The sequence below is a fragment of the Megascapheus bottae genome, chromosome 10, assembly GCF_031878675.1.
Source record: "Megascapheus bottae isolate mThoBot1 chromosome 10, mThoBot2.hap1, whole genome shotgun sequence".
Taxonomy (NCBI): domain Eukaryota; kingdom Metazoa; phylum Chordata; class Mammalia; order Rodentia; family Geomyidae; genus Megascapheus; species Megascapheus bottae.
This window is the reverse complement of record NC_143518.1, coordinates 18642863-18656734: the sequence shown is the minus strand read 5'-3', so window position 1 is coordinate 18656734 and position 13872 is coordinate 18642863. Positions and strand designations below refer to the sequence as shown.

Here is a 13872-nt window from a genome sequence, read left to right as displayed (position 1 = left end):
TTGTACAACTTCCAAGCCTGGGAGGCAATTAGACAAACTAGGGAAAAGGGGAAAATGGGTAAAGGTCTGATTTTCACAAGCTGGTGGTATGCCACAAGACTGGACTTCCTCAGACAACTTCTGATATAAAAGTTTCATTTCACTAAGAAATACCATAGTTAGTTCCTTTCTTTCGCAGAATGCCAGCCAGTCCATTTCAGTCTACCATCAAGAAGAAGAGTTTTTAATTTGCAGGACATACTATGACATTGACTGAAATTTGCTGTGTGTAAAAATACCTTCTTTCAAGTTTATATCCAAATGAGACACTTGTTACAGTGGAGGACAAACAGGATAATCCAAGAAAACCAGGCCTTAAGCAAAGAGAGCACGTGGAGCCCAGCCAAGCATTCACATACAACAGCTCAAAAGCCTGTTGGAGACCTCTTCATTTGTATGGGATTCAGAAACTTGTGGAGGCTGCATTCTAGAAACTAGAGGCCCTTTCACTTCTCTCCAGAATGGGAACCCCCACCAACCCTCTTCTCTGTGTGCTCTGTTTCTTAGGAAGGAACCTCAAAATTTGCAAATCTGGATAGCAGTGTGAAAGAAAACCAGAAGCGAACTCAGAGGCGGCTCCAGCTGCAGAAGGATATGGTATGTCCGCTCTCTTGTTCCTCTCTGAGCTTGCACAGATGCTGGACACCTAGCACAGGTGTCTTCCATTTGGTTCATTATTCCCATTTGGCCCCATAGGAGGGAAGCCTGAGGCCTGCAAATCACATTTTCTGGGCCATTTCCTCCCTCTTGATTATAAGGGAAATTCTATAGCAGAAATGTGTTTATCCCTCTTACCATCTCTTCCCCCCCCCCCCCCGCTCCCCGCCACACTATTATGCTCAAAATGCTGCTGTTACCTTGAGCTTGAAGCCTCCTGGGCTTCCTCCTTTGGTCAGCTTCTGGGATATGATGGCAAAGAGAGTGGGTTCTTGTACACAGAAATGATTGTATTTGTTTCCAAGTCTTCTAGCCATTGTCAGCTCTTCTTCCTAACTCTGTGTATGACCTAACCAAACCTTTCTAGCTTTTCACTACTTGAAGGAGAACCATGAGTCCCTTCTAAAGACTGAAAAATAATTATATCATCTTCAGTTGTACTTGAAGCTTGTAACTTTGAGCATAAATAGGGGATCAGTAAAAGGACAAACAGAATATTCTCATCTCCATCTTGAGAAGATTTCCCTTTTCTTTGGAAAGCTGGACATGAATCAGAATATTTTTGAATGCTCAGACTCCTTTGTAACATAAAGCCTATAAAACCCACAGTGGTTCCAGCTTCTTGACTGTTCAAAGACAAAGTTTAAAAATAGCTGTTAGCAAAGGAGTGGAGAGATTATTTTTGTTCTGGAGGAGACCTTGTGTGCATAATGAGAAGGACAGTGAGTTCCTAAGGACAAGCCCTGCTTGGTGTGAACTGACCGAGGTAGCAGCCAGGCTCGTGCCCAGCACCAGGGCCTTGCCTAGAAATGCAAAGCACCTGCACTGAAATACCTGAACACAGAAGGACAGGGAAATCTTGTGAGAGCCTTGTTGGTCCTATAGAGAACAGAGATACTTCCTAAGGAGATTTAGTGAAATGAACATAGTATTTTCCTGTAGCTGCATGTTAAGATGTTTTCAACTTCTTTTCCAAGGGACTTTTTTTCATATATTTTTTATTGTAATTAATAGAAGGGTTACATTATATTCACCAGATAGAAGGTGCATTACTTCGCATACATTGATACCCTTTCTCATGTCTTGGTCCCCACTTCCCTCCCCTGCCCGACCTCCACCCCTCATCTTATTTTCCCCCCTTCCCTATCCAATTTCAAATAACCAAATACAAATATTTCCAATATATCAGATAACAAAGTGAGACACTGTAACAATATGAAGTAACCAAGGGACAGCAAAAGAGATGAGAGATAACGTTGTACATTAGGAACAACATTCACTCATTATATGGTTTTTTTTTCTATATCCTAGAGGTCCTTTCATTTAGCGTCATACTATATGACCTTATGTATCTAGGTTTTGCTCTATTGCAAATCTCTGCTAGGAGAGCCCAAGGATTCTACTGATTATGACAAATGAGAGAAACCATTGAGCCTGTGTTCCTTTGAGTCTGGCTTACTTCACTTAATATGATTTTTTCTAAGTCTTTCCATTTCCTTACAAATGGGGCGATGTCATTCTTTCTGACAGCAGCATAGAATTCCATTGTGTACAAATACCACATCTTGTTGATCCACTCATCAACTGAGGGACATCTGGGTTGGTTCCATATCTTTGCTATGGTAAATAGTGCTGCAGTGAACATCATTGTGCTAGTGGACGATTGGGTAAATGCCAAGTAGTGGAATTGCTGGGTCATAGGGGAGCTCTATGTTTAGACCAAGGGATGTTTTTAAAAAAGGTGCTGTCTAGGTGTCCTTTAGAAAAACCACAGTCCAGGTTTTTTCTTAGTCACTAGACTGAGGTTGCAGGGTTTTTGGAAAGAATGTCACAAAATGAGGCATGGGTGACATCATCTGGTGACATGTTCACGGTACCACAGGTCATGTTCATTTGGTTAAGGTTCAATTTGTCAGGCTTCCCTCTTTAAGTTATTAGTTTTCCCTATGCATCTTGGGCTCCTCGAAAATGAGTCACTAAGGGATGTCCTGTATTCTTGTGGTTCATAGATCTCCATTGTGCACCAGTCATGTCTTTTATTGATAGTGACCCTATTGCTATCCAAGGTCTCCAAACTGCCAGGTGTGTCCACACCCTGTGACAGAGAACAGACAAACTACTAACATGAGCCTTAGTAAAACATGAACCCCATTACAAACATATTTGAACCTACATGAGTGAGACTTGGATTTTCATGACTTTGAAAGTTAGGCCTCAGATAATGAAGTTCCTATGTTATTTATAGAAGATTGAAATACTTGTCTTTTTATCATAGAGATGAACACTGCTAAGCTTAAGTACCTAAGTGGATCATTTTCTCCAGAGTGAAGGTTATAGAAGCCCTTAAACTTTTCAGTGCAATAACAGTCTTGTTTTTGATTGTTGTTCAGGGTGTAATGCAGGGAACTGTACCGTACTTGGGCACCTTCCTGACTGACCTGACCATGCTAGACACAGCTCTTCAGGACTACATCGAGGTGCGTTCTGGGTGGGTGGTGTAGCGAGCCTGCAGCCTTCTGATTGGATACCTAATGACAGTCACTTCCACTGGGTTCTACGGAAAATCCATAGATCCATGTGCACATAATATTGTGCTTGATGCGAGGAAGAATAGTAACAAAAGAAAAATAGAACAAAAGTAATGCCAAAAGTGCCTCAAAAGCCAATGGAAGGAATAACTTAACCACAGTCAGCCGTGATTGATAGGAATAATAAAATTTGAGCAGAAATGCCATGGAAGAATATAGCGTGTTACAATTAATTACAAATGAACATTTGTGATGAAAAGTCCTTATGAAGCATGGTATCTGAGTAAAACCTTCATAGTCTGTAGGAATTAGGTGGTTGAGTTGAAGAAGAGATGATGTGCCTGCCCTAACGTTCTACCAGGGGAGTAAGAATGAGTCACATCTGTGAATTATCACTCATATCCCTCTTTTCTTGGACTGCTGCCTGTTCGGGGGCCATACACTTGTACTTAACTCACTTACTCTTATGCTCTGTCTTAGAGTAGGACAAGAGGTGAAAATCAGGCAGCTTGGGAATAACAGTAGTAAAATATTAGGTGGGAAGAAACTTGCTATTTGAAATGAGATTTAAAGATAACTTTGACACTTATTCCACATCACTGGTAATCATAAGCCATCAGTGTGCATTTATTGTACCTTAATAGAAAATGTAGAAGTTGTATTTGATGGAATGTACCTATCTCCAAGTTTGTCATTGGTGCTGTGGACATGTTCGTTCATTCTCATTCCCTGAGCTCTGTGTCTCTTCAAATCCTCTGCCTGAGCTTATCTCAGGAAACACCATCAGCATTGGGGAATTTGGGGAGTGAGCCTACTGAGAATAGAAGCTGGGGATGAAGAATTGAAACTTCACTTTCCATGTGCCCTGTGGAAGGGATTTCCTTTTGATAAGCCATTGACAATTTAGTTGCTAGTATGAGTCACTGAAGGTCTGATTTTGTTGGTTTGGATAAAAGAAAAATGTGTAAGCATTATTTATTCAAGCCTTGGCTTTGCATATGTATGTGGGTTCTGACCTTCCTTCTTTATCATTACTATTCTAGTTGGTTCCAGACATTTTGAGAAAAGACTGTCAGCCTGCCCCACCCTATTATAAATGGAACGTTTTTAACTTTTTAAAAAGATGATTCTTTTTTTCTGTAGTACCTGTAATTATAGGATCATTAATAATTATTTCTTTTTTATATATTTTTATTATAATTAGTAAAAGGGTTACATGATATTTGCCAGATAGAAGGTGCATTAATTCACATACATTGATACCCTTTCACATGTCTTGGTACCCATTACCCTCCCCCAGGATCATTAATAATTATTTCTTAGTCATCCCTTTGATCTGTTTTAATACGACCTAGAATCACACAAGGCTGTGTTTCAAAGTATCTTGGTTGTTCACCTTTTTCTAAATTTCTTTCAGGGTGGACTGATAAACTTTGAGAAAAGGAGAAGGGTAAGTAAAGGACTGTCAATAGTTCTTTATTTTATTTCATCTAGATATAAAAAAATGAAAGAAATGGAGACAACTTTCTGGTAGAGGCAAGAATAAAGAAAGAACACTTATTGGACATTGTTATATGTCTACCTGTTGTTCTTTACAGTGCCATGCCATAGGTTTCACTAAACTCTCGCCTTCAAAGGTAGCCTCAAAGTGAGAAAACCAGGACTCCAGAGATCAAATAACTGGATCTAGCAACAGAGTCAGCATTCAAATCTTGTCCTCTAACTCCTAACCCCAATAAGGAACTAACAGTAGAGTTAGAGGTATGGGTCAGGGGCAGAATGTTTGCCTAGCACGTGTGGAGTCCTGGGTCCAATACCTAGCATAGCCAAAAAAAGAGAGAGAGAGAGAGAAAATAAAACTAACCAACTAGTAAGCAAACAACACCCCCCCCCAAAAAAAACCCCACAGAAATCTATTGACTTCCTTTGCAAATAGCTTCAGCAAAACCAGGTTCACCTTATGGTTAATGATGTATTTTTAACACTAATGAGTAATATATTTTATTTAATAAATAATAAAGGATGTATCTTATACTTGAAAATTACCAATAAAATAAATGTTAAATGTGTTCCATTACAAATAAATATATGAGGTAATTCATGTGCTAATTAGTTTGACTATACAATTTTCGTGAGTTAAAAATATTAACAAGTCTCAAGTGGTAGAGTTCTAGCCTTGAGTCCAAGGACAGGGCTCAGGCCCTGAGCTCAAGCCCAGGACTGGCAACAAAAAAAAAAATATTAACAAGTTTTCCTTACTAAACAGGGTTTCTTTTTTTTTTGTCTTTTTTCTGTTTTTTCTCCCTGCCCCTACCTCCTGTCCTCCTGCTAAAAAGGGTTTCTTACTAGATGAAGTTACTAAGGATGGTTAAGTCTTGTACTTCTGTTTGGGAGAGGAAGAGATGTGGTCTTCATTATTCAGTGTAGATATTTTTTTTCTTTTCTGTCAGCAAGGAATGGATATTCCATATTGATTTTAATCTGTCTGTAAATAGAATAGTTCTGAAATGTGCTATAAAAAGATAAGACAGGTGCCGGGCGAGGTGGCTCACGCCTGTAATCCTAGCTATTTAGATCTGAGGATCATGGTTCAAAGCCAGCCCAAGTACTAAACTCCATGAGACTTTTATCTCCAGTTAACTACCAGGAAATGGGAAGTGGCACTGTGGCTCAAGAGGTAGGGCAGTAGCCTTGAGCTGAAGAGCTCAGGGACAGCACCCAGGCCAAGAGTTCAAGTCCCATCACCATCACCAACAACAAAAAGATATGATAGTCTTAAACACTCACTATATTTTAAAAACTCTCTATATCTTTTGTGTGTCAAATGGTATATTTACATAGAACATTTAAATGACTCAAAGGAAAGCCAGTGAGCCAATAACTTTACCCCATTGTTCATTGTTGTTTTTTATTCACTTGTTCATTCTTTCATTCCAAAAACACTGATATATATTGAATACTAGGGCTCTGGGGATTGTAACAGAGGAAAAAAACAGAGGGCCCTGCTGTGTTGGAGTTCACAATCAAGGAAGGAGGAGAGAAATAAGAAAGTAATTGTAACATCCCTAATAAGGGCTTGTGAGCAGCATTGGGTCTTAGAGAGGCATTACGGGGCTTCTAGACTTAGTCTGTACATCAGAGAAACTTTGCATTGGACTTTAAACCAGTAGCACTTGGAGCTAACAAGGCTGAGCTCCTCAGTCTCAAGATATGAACTGGAACTATGGTAAAACTGCCATCATTCTTATCTTTTTAAGCAGGATGATAAATAACCCGTGTCACTACAGAGACCCACATCGGAGGTCACTGCATGGCATGAGCTGATTCTTAAGTTACTGTGTTGATTGTATCCTCCTGTAAGGATAATCTTTTAAAATTCAGTTAGGCCTCCACAGTAATCTTTAACTTCAGAATATGCTAATCTCTTTCCTTTTAAGAAAAGATATTTAATGCTTGGAAAGTTTGACTATAAAGCCTAAAATTAAAGTTTATACCTATTGCTGACTTTTAAGAAGGGAGCCATTGAAGCATCTAAAAAGATATAAATAATCTTGGACATAATTATATACTTGCTCTTTTTGTGAGCTTTAGAAGATTTGGTTAAATGATTTACTGGCATAGTAAAAACCTAAGGATTCAGGAAATCTAAACATTCAACTTTATGAGGCTCTGGACTGTTTAGATAGCCAGCCCTACCAAAGTTTGTTTATTGTGGATTGAAGAAGATGGAAACGGGTGCCTTAGAACCTTCTTGACTTAAAGCATTTGTTTCCTTCATATTTTAAGAAATAGATCTAGAACATTTTCATCAAGTACTTAAACTTTGAAAAACCTTAAAGTGTTTTTCTATTCCAAAGATGCAAATGAAATAAAGCCATCATGGCGTCAACTGGTGGCTAATTTTTTTTTTATTCATCGGAGCTCTTGTCCCATGGAGAAAGAAGATTAAAAATTAAAGAATATAAGGACTTGAGAGATTCAGATTATTTTTCTCCCAGTTCTAGGATCAAACCCAAGGCCTTGAATATACTGGATAATGCTTTACCACTAAGCCCCACTCTCTGCCCCACTCTCTGTAAAGAATTATTTGGTTATTATTTTTAAGAAAGTCGTTATTTCAGAGTCCTCTTAGATGCTTTTCATTGTATTTTATCCTAACCTGTCATATGTTCATGTTGAAAGGATGTGTATTTGGTGATCCTTATGATTTCTTTCCTTCTCATGTTCTGTCTGCTGTAGGAGTTTGAAGTGATTGCTCAAATAAAGCTCTTACAATCGGCTTGCAACAGTTACTGCATGAACCCAGACCAAAAGTTCATCCAATGGTTCCAGAGGCAGCAGCTCTTAACAGAGGAGGAGAGGTAGGCAGGCCACTTGGCTTCTGGCTAGCTGAACTGATATGGGGTGAGACAAATGCTGTGCCTAAGACCTCTCCAGGTCATATCCCTAACAGTCTAATTTCCAAGGAGTGTGATATGGCTGGAAAAGCTGAATTGAGGGCATCAGAAGGTGTGCTTTGTGAGATTTGTCATTTGGAGGAGCAGTGGATAACTGGTATGGGTGGGATCCAGGCACAGATTTCAAAGTAGTGATTGGTGAGCATAGAAACATATATGAATTCTTGTATTTTGAATTATGGCCCAGTGCAGACCACCAGTGTAGTCTGGTGGTTGGCAGATTAGTTGTAGGCCATATGTGGTTCACTGCCTGCTTTAACTTTTTTTAAGTGGCTGGAAAAAGAAACAAAAGAAGAATATGACAGGACAGTTATTTGAAATTCAAATTTCAGAATCATAAATAAAAATTTATTGGAACACAGCCCATTCATTTACATCTTAGTCTATGGTTACTTTCATGCCTTAAAGACAGATGAGTGGCTGCAATAGCGACCATATGGCCCTCAGACCAAAAATACTATCTGCAGATCCTTGCTGTCGACCAAGGAGTTTCTTTGCAAGTTTATCATAAGGGAGAATAAAATTGAAAGTAAAATCAGTCTTTTCTTGTGACAGTTATTATAATCATTGAGATTTCTCCTTAGGTCTGCCTTACTAAAGGGAGTTGTATAAAGTTGGACATCTTCTCCCACCTTCTCTAATCAAGCACATCTGTAGACTATAGCTCCAAGTCTTCATAAAAGCTACTACAAATCAAGTGTAAATGTCTCTTATACATGTGGTGGCAGTTATCTCTCCCTGGCCTAAAGCTATCTGAATATGGACTATTTCTAATGTAGAGCATTTGGACAATTAAAAATTATATTTATATATTTTTAAAAATAGTACAGTTGCCTCTATCCACTGAAGGTTAGATATTTTTCAACAATCTCTGCTTTCATTTTCTCAGCTAAATGAAACTCTTGTACCCAGACTGACACAAACACACACAGACCCCCCCCCACACACACACATGCACAATGGGGAGAAGGCAGTAGAAAAGTAGTAGGAGGGGAGGATGACAGAGTGACAGAGATTCCTCCCCTGGTGAAGCAGTGGAATGAGAATGATCAGGACGCAGGGTGGAGTGAGCCTGCGATGCTGCCAGTGGGCACACATTCCATTCATTTAGGGGCATAGAATCGATAGCCTCAGGTGGAAGTAGTAAGGGAGGCAATATAGAATGTAAATTTAGCCCTTTATAATATCTTACATTCATGTTAACACAGTCTATAGAGACTATTTCTATATATCTATAGTCCATGTCTTTATTCCATATCTTTTCTCTAAAGCAAAAACAATTTGTGTGGATTGCACCTGTCCTTTAGTTGTCAAACTTTATCCCACGACTTCCCTTCTCTTCTCCAGCTACGCCCTCTCCTGTGAGATTGAAGCAGCAGCAGATGCCAGCACTACTTCCCCCAAGCCTCGGAAGAGCATGGTGAAGAGACTCAGCCTGTGAGTGCTGCCCCGGGGCCCACTTCCCTCAGAGTAAAGCCAGTCTTCGAGTGGCACACAAGGCCTCTAGGATCAGCAGTGTCTGCCCCACCTTCCTTAGCTTTGCCTTCTCATTCTGCTCTTTGCATTTTAGCCATCAAGACCTCCCTGAGCGTGCCAGACACACTCATTTTTATTTACTTTTTGCTTTGGTAGTCTTTTGAGCTTAGGGCCTGACACTTGCTTGGCTGTGATACCTTTATCATTTGAGCTACAACTCGAGCTATGCTTTTTGCTGGTGAATTGGAGATAAAGTCTCTCAGATTTCTCTGTCTAGAAGAACTGCCGTTCTCTGGATCCTAGCCTCCTGAGTTGCTAGGATTAGAGATGTGAGACATGGGATCTTAACTTTTATCTCCTTCTTCTGTTAACAAGTCTTCCCCACATAGCTACATGGCTCATTTCACACTTTCTTCAGACATTTGTGAAAATGTTAGCTTTGTAATGAGCCTCCCCGCACACCCAATTTAGTATTATAATCTGTCTACTCTACCTGCCATTACTGCCCTTTCTCCTCACCTGTTCTCCATCTTTCAATTTCTCCATTATCCTGCATACTGAATGTATCTTTCTTCCTGAGCTAGTGTTGAACCCTCATCCTCCTGAGTAGTTAGGGTTTAGGCATGAGCCACTAGCACCCAGCCATTATGTTTATTTTTTGTCTAATCTACATTATGATCTAAGAGACAGTTCTTATTATTATGTTCACTTTATAGACAGGAAAGTGAAGTAATCTCCCAGTAACAGGAAAAGCTCAATCCATACCCAAGATTTAGCTCCAGAACCAAGTTTATGACTTCCCCTCCATACTCTCTTGGAAAACATTCCGAAGGAAGAAAGGCAGGAAGTTAAAGAGGATGGAGAAGCAGAGAGAAGGAAAGAAGGGAGAAATAAAGAGATTCTAGATTGAGTTAGGTCTAAGCTGTGACTAGAGCATTTTTGTAGAGGTACCTTAAGAGCACCAATAGTGCTTTCATAGTGTCCACTATAAAATTGACCTCTCCAATGTTAACTTTTAAGGACATTTGACTAACGAACCTTGTGAAGGTAAGAAGCACAATGAAGGATGTCTCTTCTGTCTGCCCCTGGGGTAGAAATCAGCAGTATCTGGGGATAAGCAAACCGGTGCCCAGAGAACACTGGACAGTTTCCATGGCTGAGTGGGCTTATGAGCCACACTGATCTGACCTGTTCCAAGTCCATCAGTGGCAGGAACTTGTACTGTGTCATCTGTGAGGCGAGGATGCCATGTTTCCCGAATTGGAGGATCTGGAAGATGCCGGATCACAGTGCATCCCCATGTGCTCCTTCTTCCATTCTATCCATGACTTCTAGAAATGTTAGACACCCAAGAGACTTCTTTCTCCTGTCTTTTAACCTCAGTTATCTTTGTCTTTCAATTCCAATTTCTTTTTTTTTCCATTTTATTTTTTATTATCGAAGTAATGTATAGCGGGGTTACAGTTACATTTGACAGATAGTAGATACGATACTTCTCACACATTGATACCCCTTCTTATGTTTTTCAGTTCCAATTTCTGAGGAACTTTTCTCCAGATTTATTCATGATTTTTCTGACACTAAATGATTTTTCTACTCAAAAATAGTCTAATCCTTCCCGAGTTTTTAAATTCTATCTCTCTTTCTCTCAGAAGTGAATCATTTATCAAATTATCTTGTTCTTTTTTTTTTTTTTTCGGTCATGGGGCTTGAACTCTGGGCCTGGGCACTGTCCCTAAGCTCTTCAGCTCAAGGCTGAGCAGCCCTGCCCCTTGAGCCATAGTGTTACTTCCGGTTTTCTAGTGGTTAATTGGAGATAAGAGTCTCACGGGGTCTTTAGTGCCGGAGATGGCTGTGCACCTTGATCCTCAGATCTCAGCCTCCTGAGTAGCTAGGATTACAAGCGTGAGCCACCGCACCCAGCTTCAAAGTATCTTGTTCTTTTGTCAGACTGTCTTGTTCTGTACTCTTTAATTTCTTCTTTTATGCTTTTATTATTTTAAATCATACTTATTCTATTGTGTGACCAGTGGTAGTCATAAAAATATTTGTTGACTAAATGAGTCAGTGAATGAATGGCCAGTTTCTTTCTGACAGTTCTCATATCAGAGGTTCTCTACAGTCTGAACCTGCTGTTTATTCTACCTGTTGATTCTTCCTTCACTGGACTATTTTCTGGTCTATATTTTATAAAACTTTTTATTGTGAGCTCATTGTTTTTTTCCTCTAGGGGATTCTCTACAATCTTGCTGAAAATGTATTTCCTTTTTTATTTCCTTTTTTTCAAATCTAATTCTCCCAGAGTATTAACTGACCTGTGGCCTGGAATGCTTTCTTTATGCCTCACTCTTTTGAATGCTTTGCTGGGATTGTCAACCAGACCGGGAACAAATCAGTGTGAGGCACAGTCAGGCTCACACATGAATTCAAGAGAGATATTTTCTTTCCATCCAAATTCATATAGTCTTTTCCTGTGCTCATAGGAAGAGTTTTTGTAGCCCATCACCTCTAAGTTCTTTCAGAGTCTTTGCTGAATGGAAGGGGTTGTGGTTGTGGTTTTCTACCTTTTACAGAAGTCCTCATTTCTGAATCCTTTGTATGTGTTAAGTGATCAGTGCACAATTACATGTCTAAAAATGTTATTCCACCCCTCATTAATAAGTACAGTCGATATGTTAATTAATCATAAAAATATGTTAGTATTTTGCTAAGAGATTCACCTCCCACTTGCCAACCAGAGCAGACAAAACTCACGTATTTATGGCTTGCAGTTCCCTTTTCACTGAAGGTCACAGGAATTTCCCTTACTATCTTGCAAGCTAAGCTGAAAGGAATTTTTAATATTTCTTACCTAGTTCTTTTATGGAGAAGGGGTTTGGGTTATTGTAGTTCACCAGATGGTTGAAAGCAGAAGTCTTCTTCCTTGAATTTTTATCCAAACCATGGCAAGGTTTCATTAAGTTCATATTATAGTTGGAAGTGTTAGAGGTATGGGGGTGTTTTGAGTATCAAAAGCTTATTTCATGGACTGAAAAGTTGGAGGACCAAGCCTGCCCTGCAACTCAGGAGGTTGAGATTTGAGGATCACAGGTCAAAGCCAGCTGGGGTAGGAAAGTCCCTCTCTCATTCCAATTAACCACCAAAATAATGGAGGTGCTCAGGAACAGTGCTTAGGATCTAAGTTCAAGCTCCAGGACCAGCACAGAACAGAACAGAACAACAGTTCTAGAAAGACCCCAAATGAATCAGCTTAACAATGTGTATTCTTGGAAGTTGGAAACAACCTATTGAGACCAGACATTTATTTGCAAGAAATCTCAGAGCAAACGTTTTCCTGACATACTGGCAACAGGGTATACAAGATTGAAAAAGGGGCTTAAATGGCAGTGTTTGTGTCCCTGTGGATTCCAGGTTTGTAATAGCCTGGCTGCTTGGTTCTCTGTTTCCTACAGGCTGTTTCTAGGGTCTGACCTGATCACTAACAGCACTCCCACCAAAGAGCAGCCCAAGTGCACAGCCAGCGGGAGCTCGGGTGAAAGCATGGACTCCGTCAGCGTCTCCTCCTGCGAGTCAAACCACTCAGAGGCTGAGGAAGGCTCCATCACACCCATGGACACACCGGATGAGCCTCAGAAGAAGGTATGTGCTTGACCTCTTCCATAGTCCTACCAGAAGCTCCATACCACATCGGTGCCCTTCTAGTTTCCAAGTGTATTTTGAAAGCACACTCAAGAGTGGGGATGTGGTGATTCATACCTGTCATCATAACTACTCAGGAGGCTGAGAGCCAAAGATCATGGTTCAGAATAGAAAAGTCTGTGTGACTCCCAACTCCAGTTAATCAGGGAAATGCTGGATCAGAGGAATGGCTGGTAACATGCCAGTTGTGAGCTAGAAAGCTGAGCAAGAATATGAGACTTTGAGTTCAAGCCTTGGATCTAGCGTGCACACACAAACACACAGACACACACACGCAAGCCGACTTGACTCTTGCAGGGGGGGGTACTTCTTATAGATACTGGTGTATAAGCAGCAAGCAGATTATATTCATTTGACTTAAAAAAATATTCTATGCCCACAGCTAAAGGCACTGAAGGATTCTGACCTACGACATGAGTATACTTTATTTAGAAGAAGCAGGGTTGCTTTGGAAGGTACAAAATACTAGGAGAGGAAGATATATCCATTTTTTTTTGTCTCGGGCCTGGCCTTAACCAAGACTTTACTATAACAGTATTGCATAGTAAATTGCTTTAAGCTCTGTGATGTTAAACAACTCTCATACATCTAAGAAGTTGGTTGATTTGAGCCAACCTTGACCCTAGAACAATGTTAATCTGAGACAGATCCACCTATCCCTCCCTCTTTTTTTTTTTTGAAGTAATAGGGCCCTCAGAGCATGCTTTTTGATGCTAAGATACATGAAGAAGGAGACAAGCTCAACCTAGAAAACACATGTCCAGTCTCTGCTTGGTTTTTATAGATCCATATTACCTTGGCAAAAGCAGTGTGGTCTTAGAGATTGAACACAGGGTACAACTTGAGCTATACACCCAGTCCTTCTAGTTTTATATTTTTAAATTTCGGTAGTACTGGAATTTTCACTCAAGACTTTGTGCTAGCTAGGCAGAGCACTCTGCCACTTGAATCATGCCTCTAGTCTCTTTTGCTCAGCTTGTTTTTGAATAGAGTCTTCCATTTTCTAAACTGCAATC

The 13872-nt window shown here is 40.0% G+C and overlaps 1 protein-coding gene across 4 annotated transcripts in view; it reads left to right on the top strand.

Annotated features, from left to right (window-relative positions):
• Rgl1 (ral guanine nucleotide dissociation stimulator like 1) overlaps window positions 1-13872 on the top strand; it is a 225506-nt gene that overhangs the window by 198996 nt on the left and 12638 nt on the right. For all 4 annotated transcript variants that reach the window (XM_090340261.1, XM_090340263.1, XM_090340262.1 and 1 more), the window contains 6 exons: window positions 547-636; window positions 3087-3173; window positions 4642-4674; window positions 7464-7585; window positions 9029-9118; window positions 12610-12796. In XM_090340261.1, coding sequence (XP_090196387.1) covers window positions 547-636; window positions 3087-3173; window positions 4642-4674; window positions 7464-7585; window positions 9029-9118; window positions 12610-12796 — 609 coding nt within the window. The remainder of the gene's footprint in view (window positions 1-546; window positions 637-3086; window positions 3174-4641; window positions 4675-7463; window positions 7586-9028; window positions 9119-12609; window positions 12797-13872) is intronic.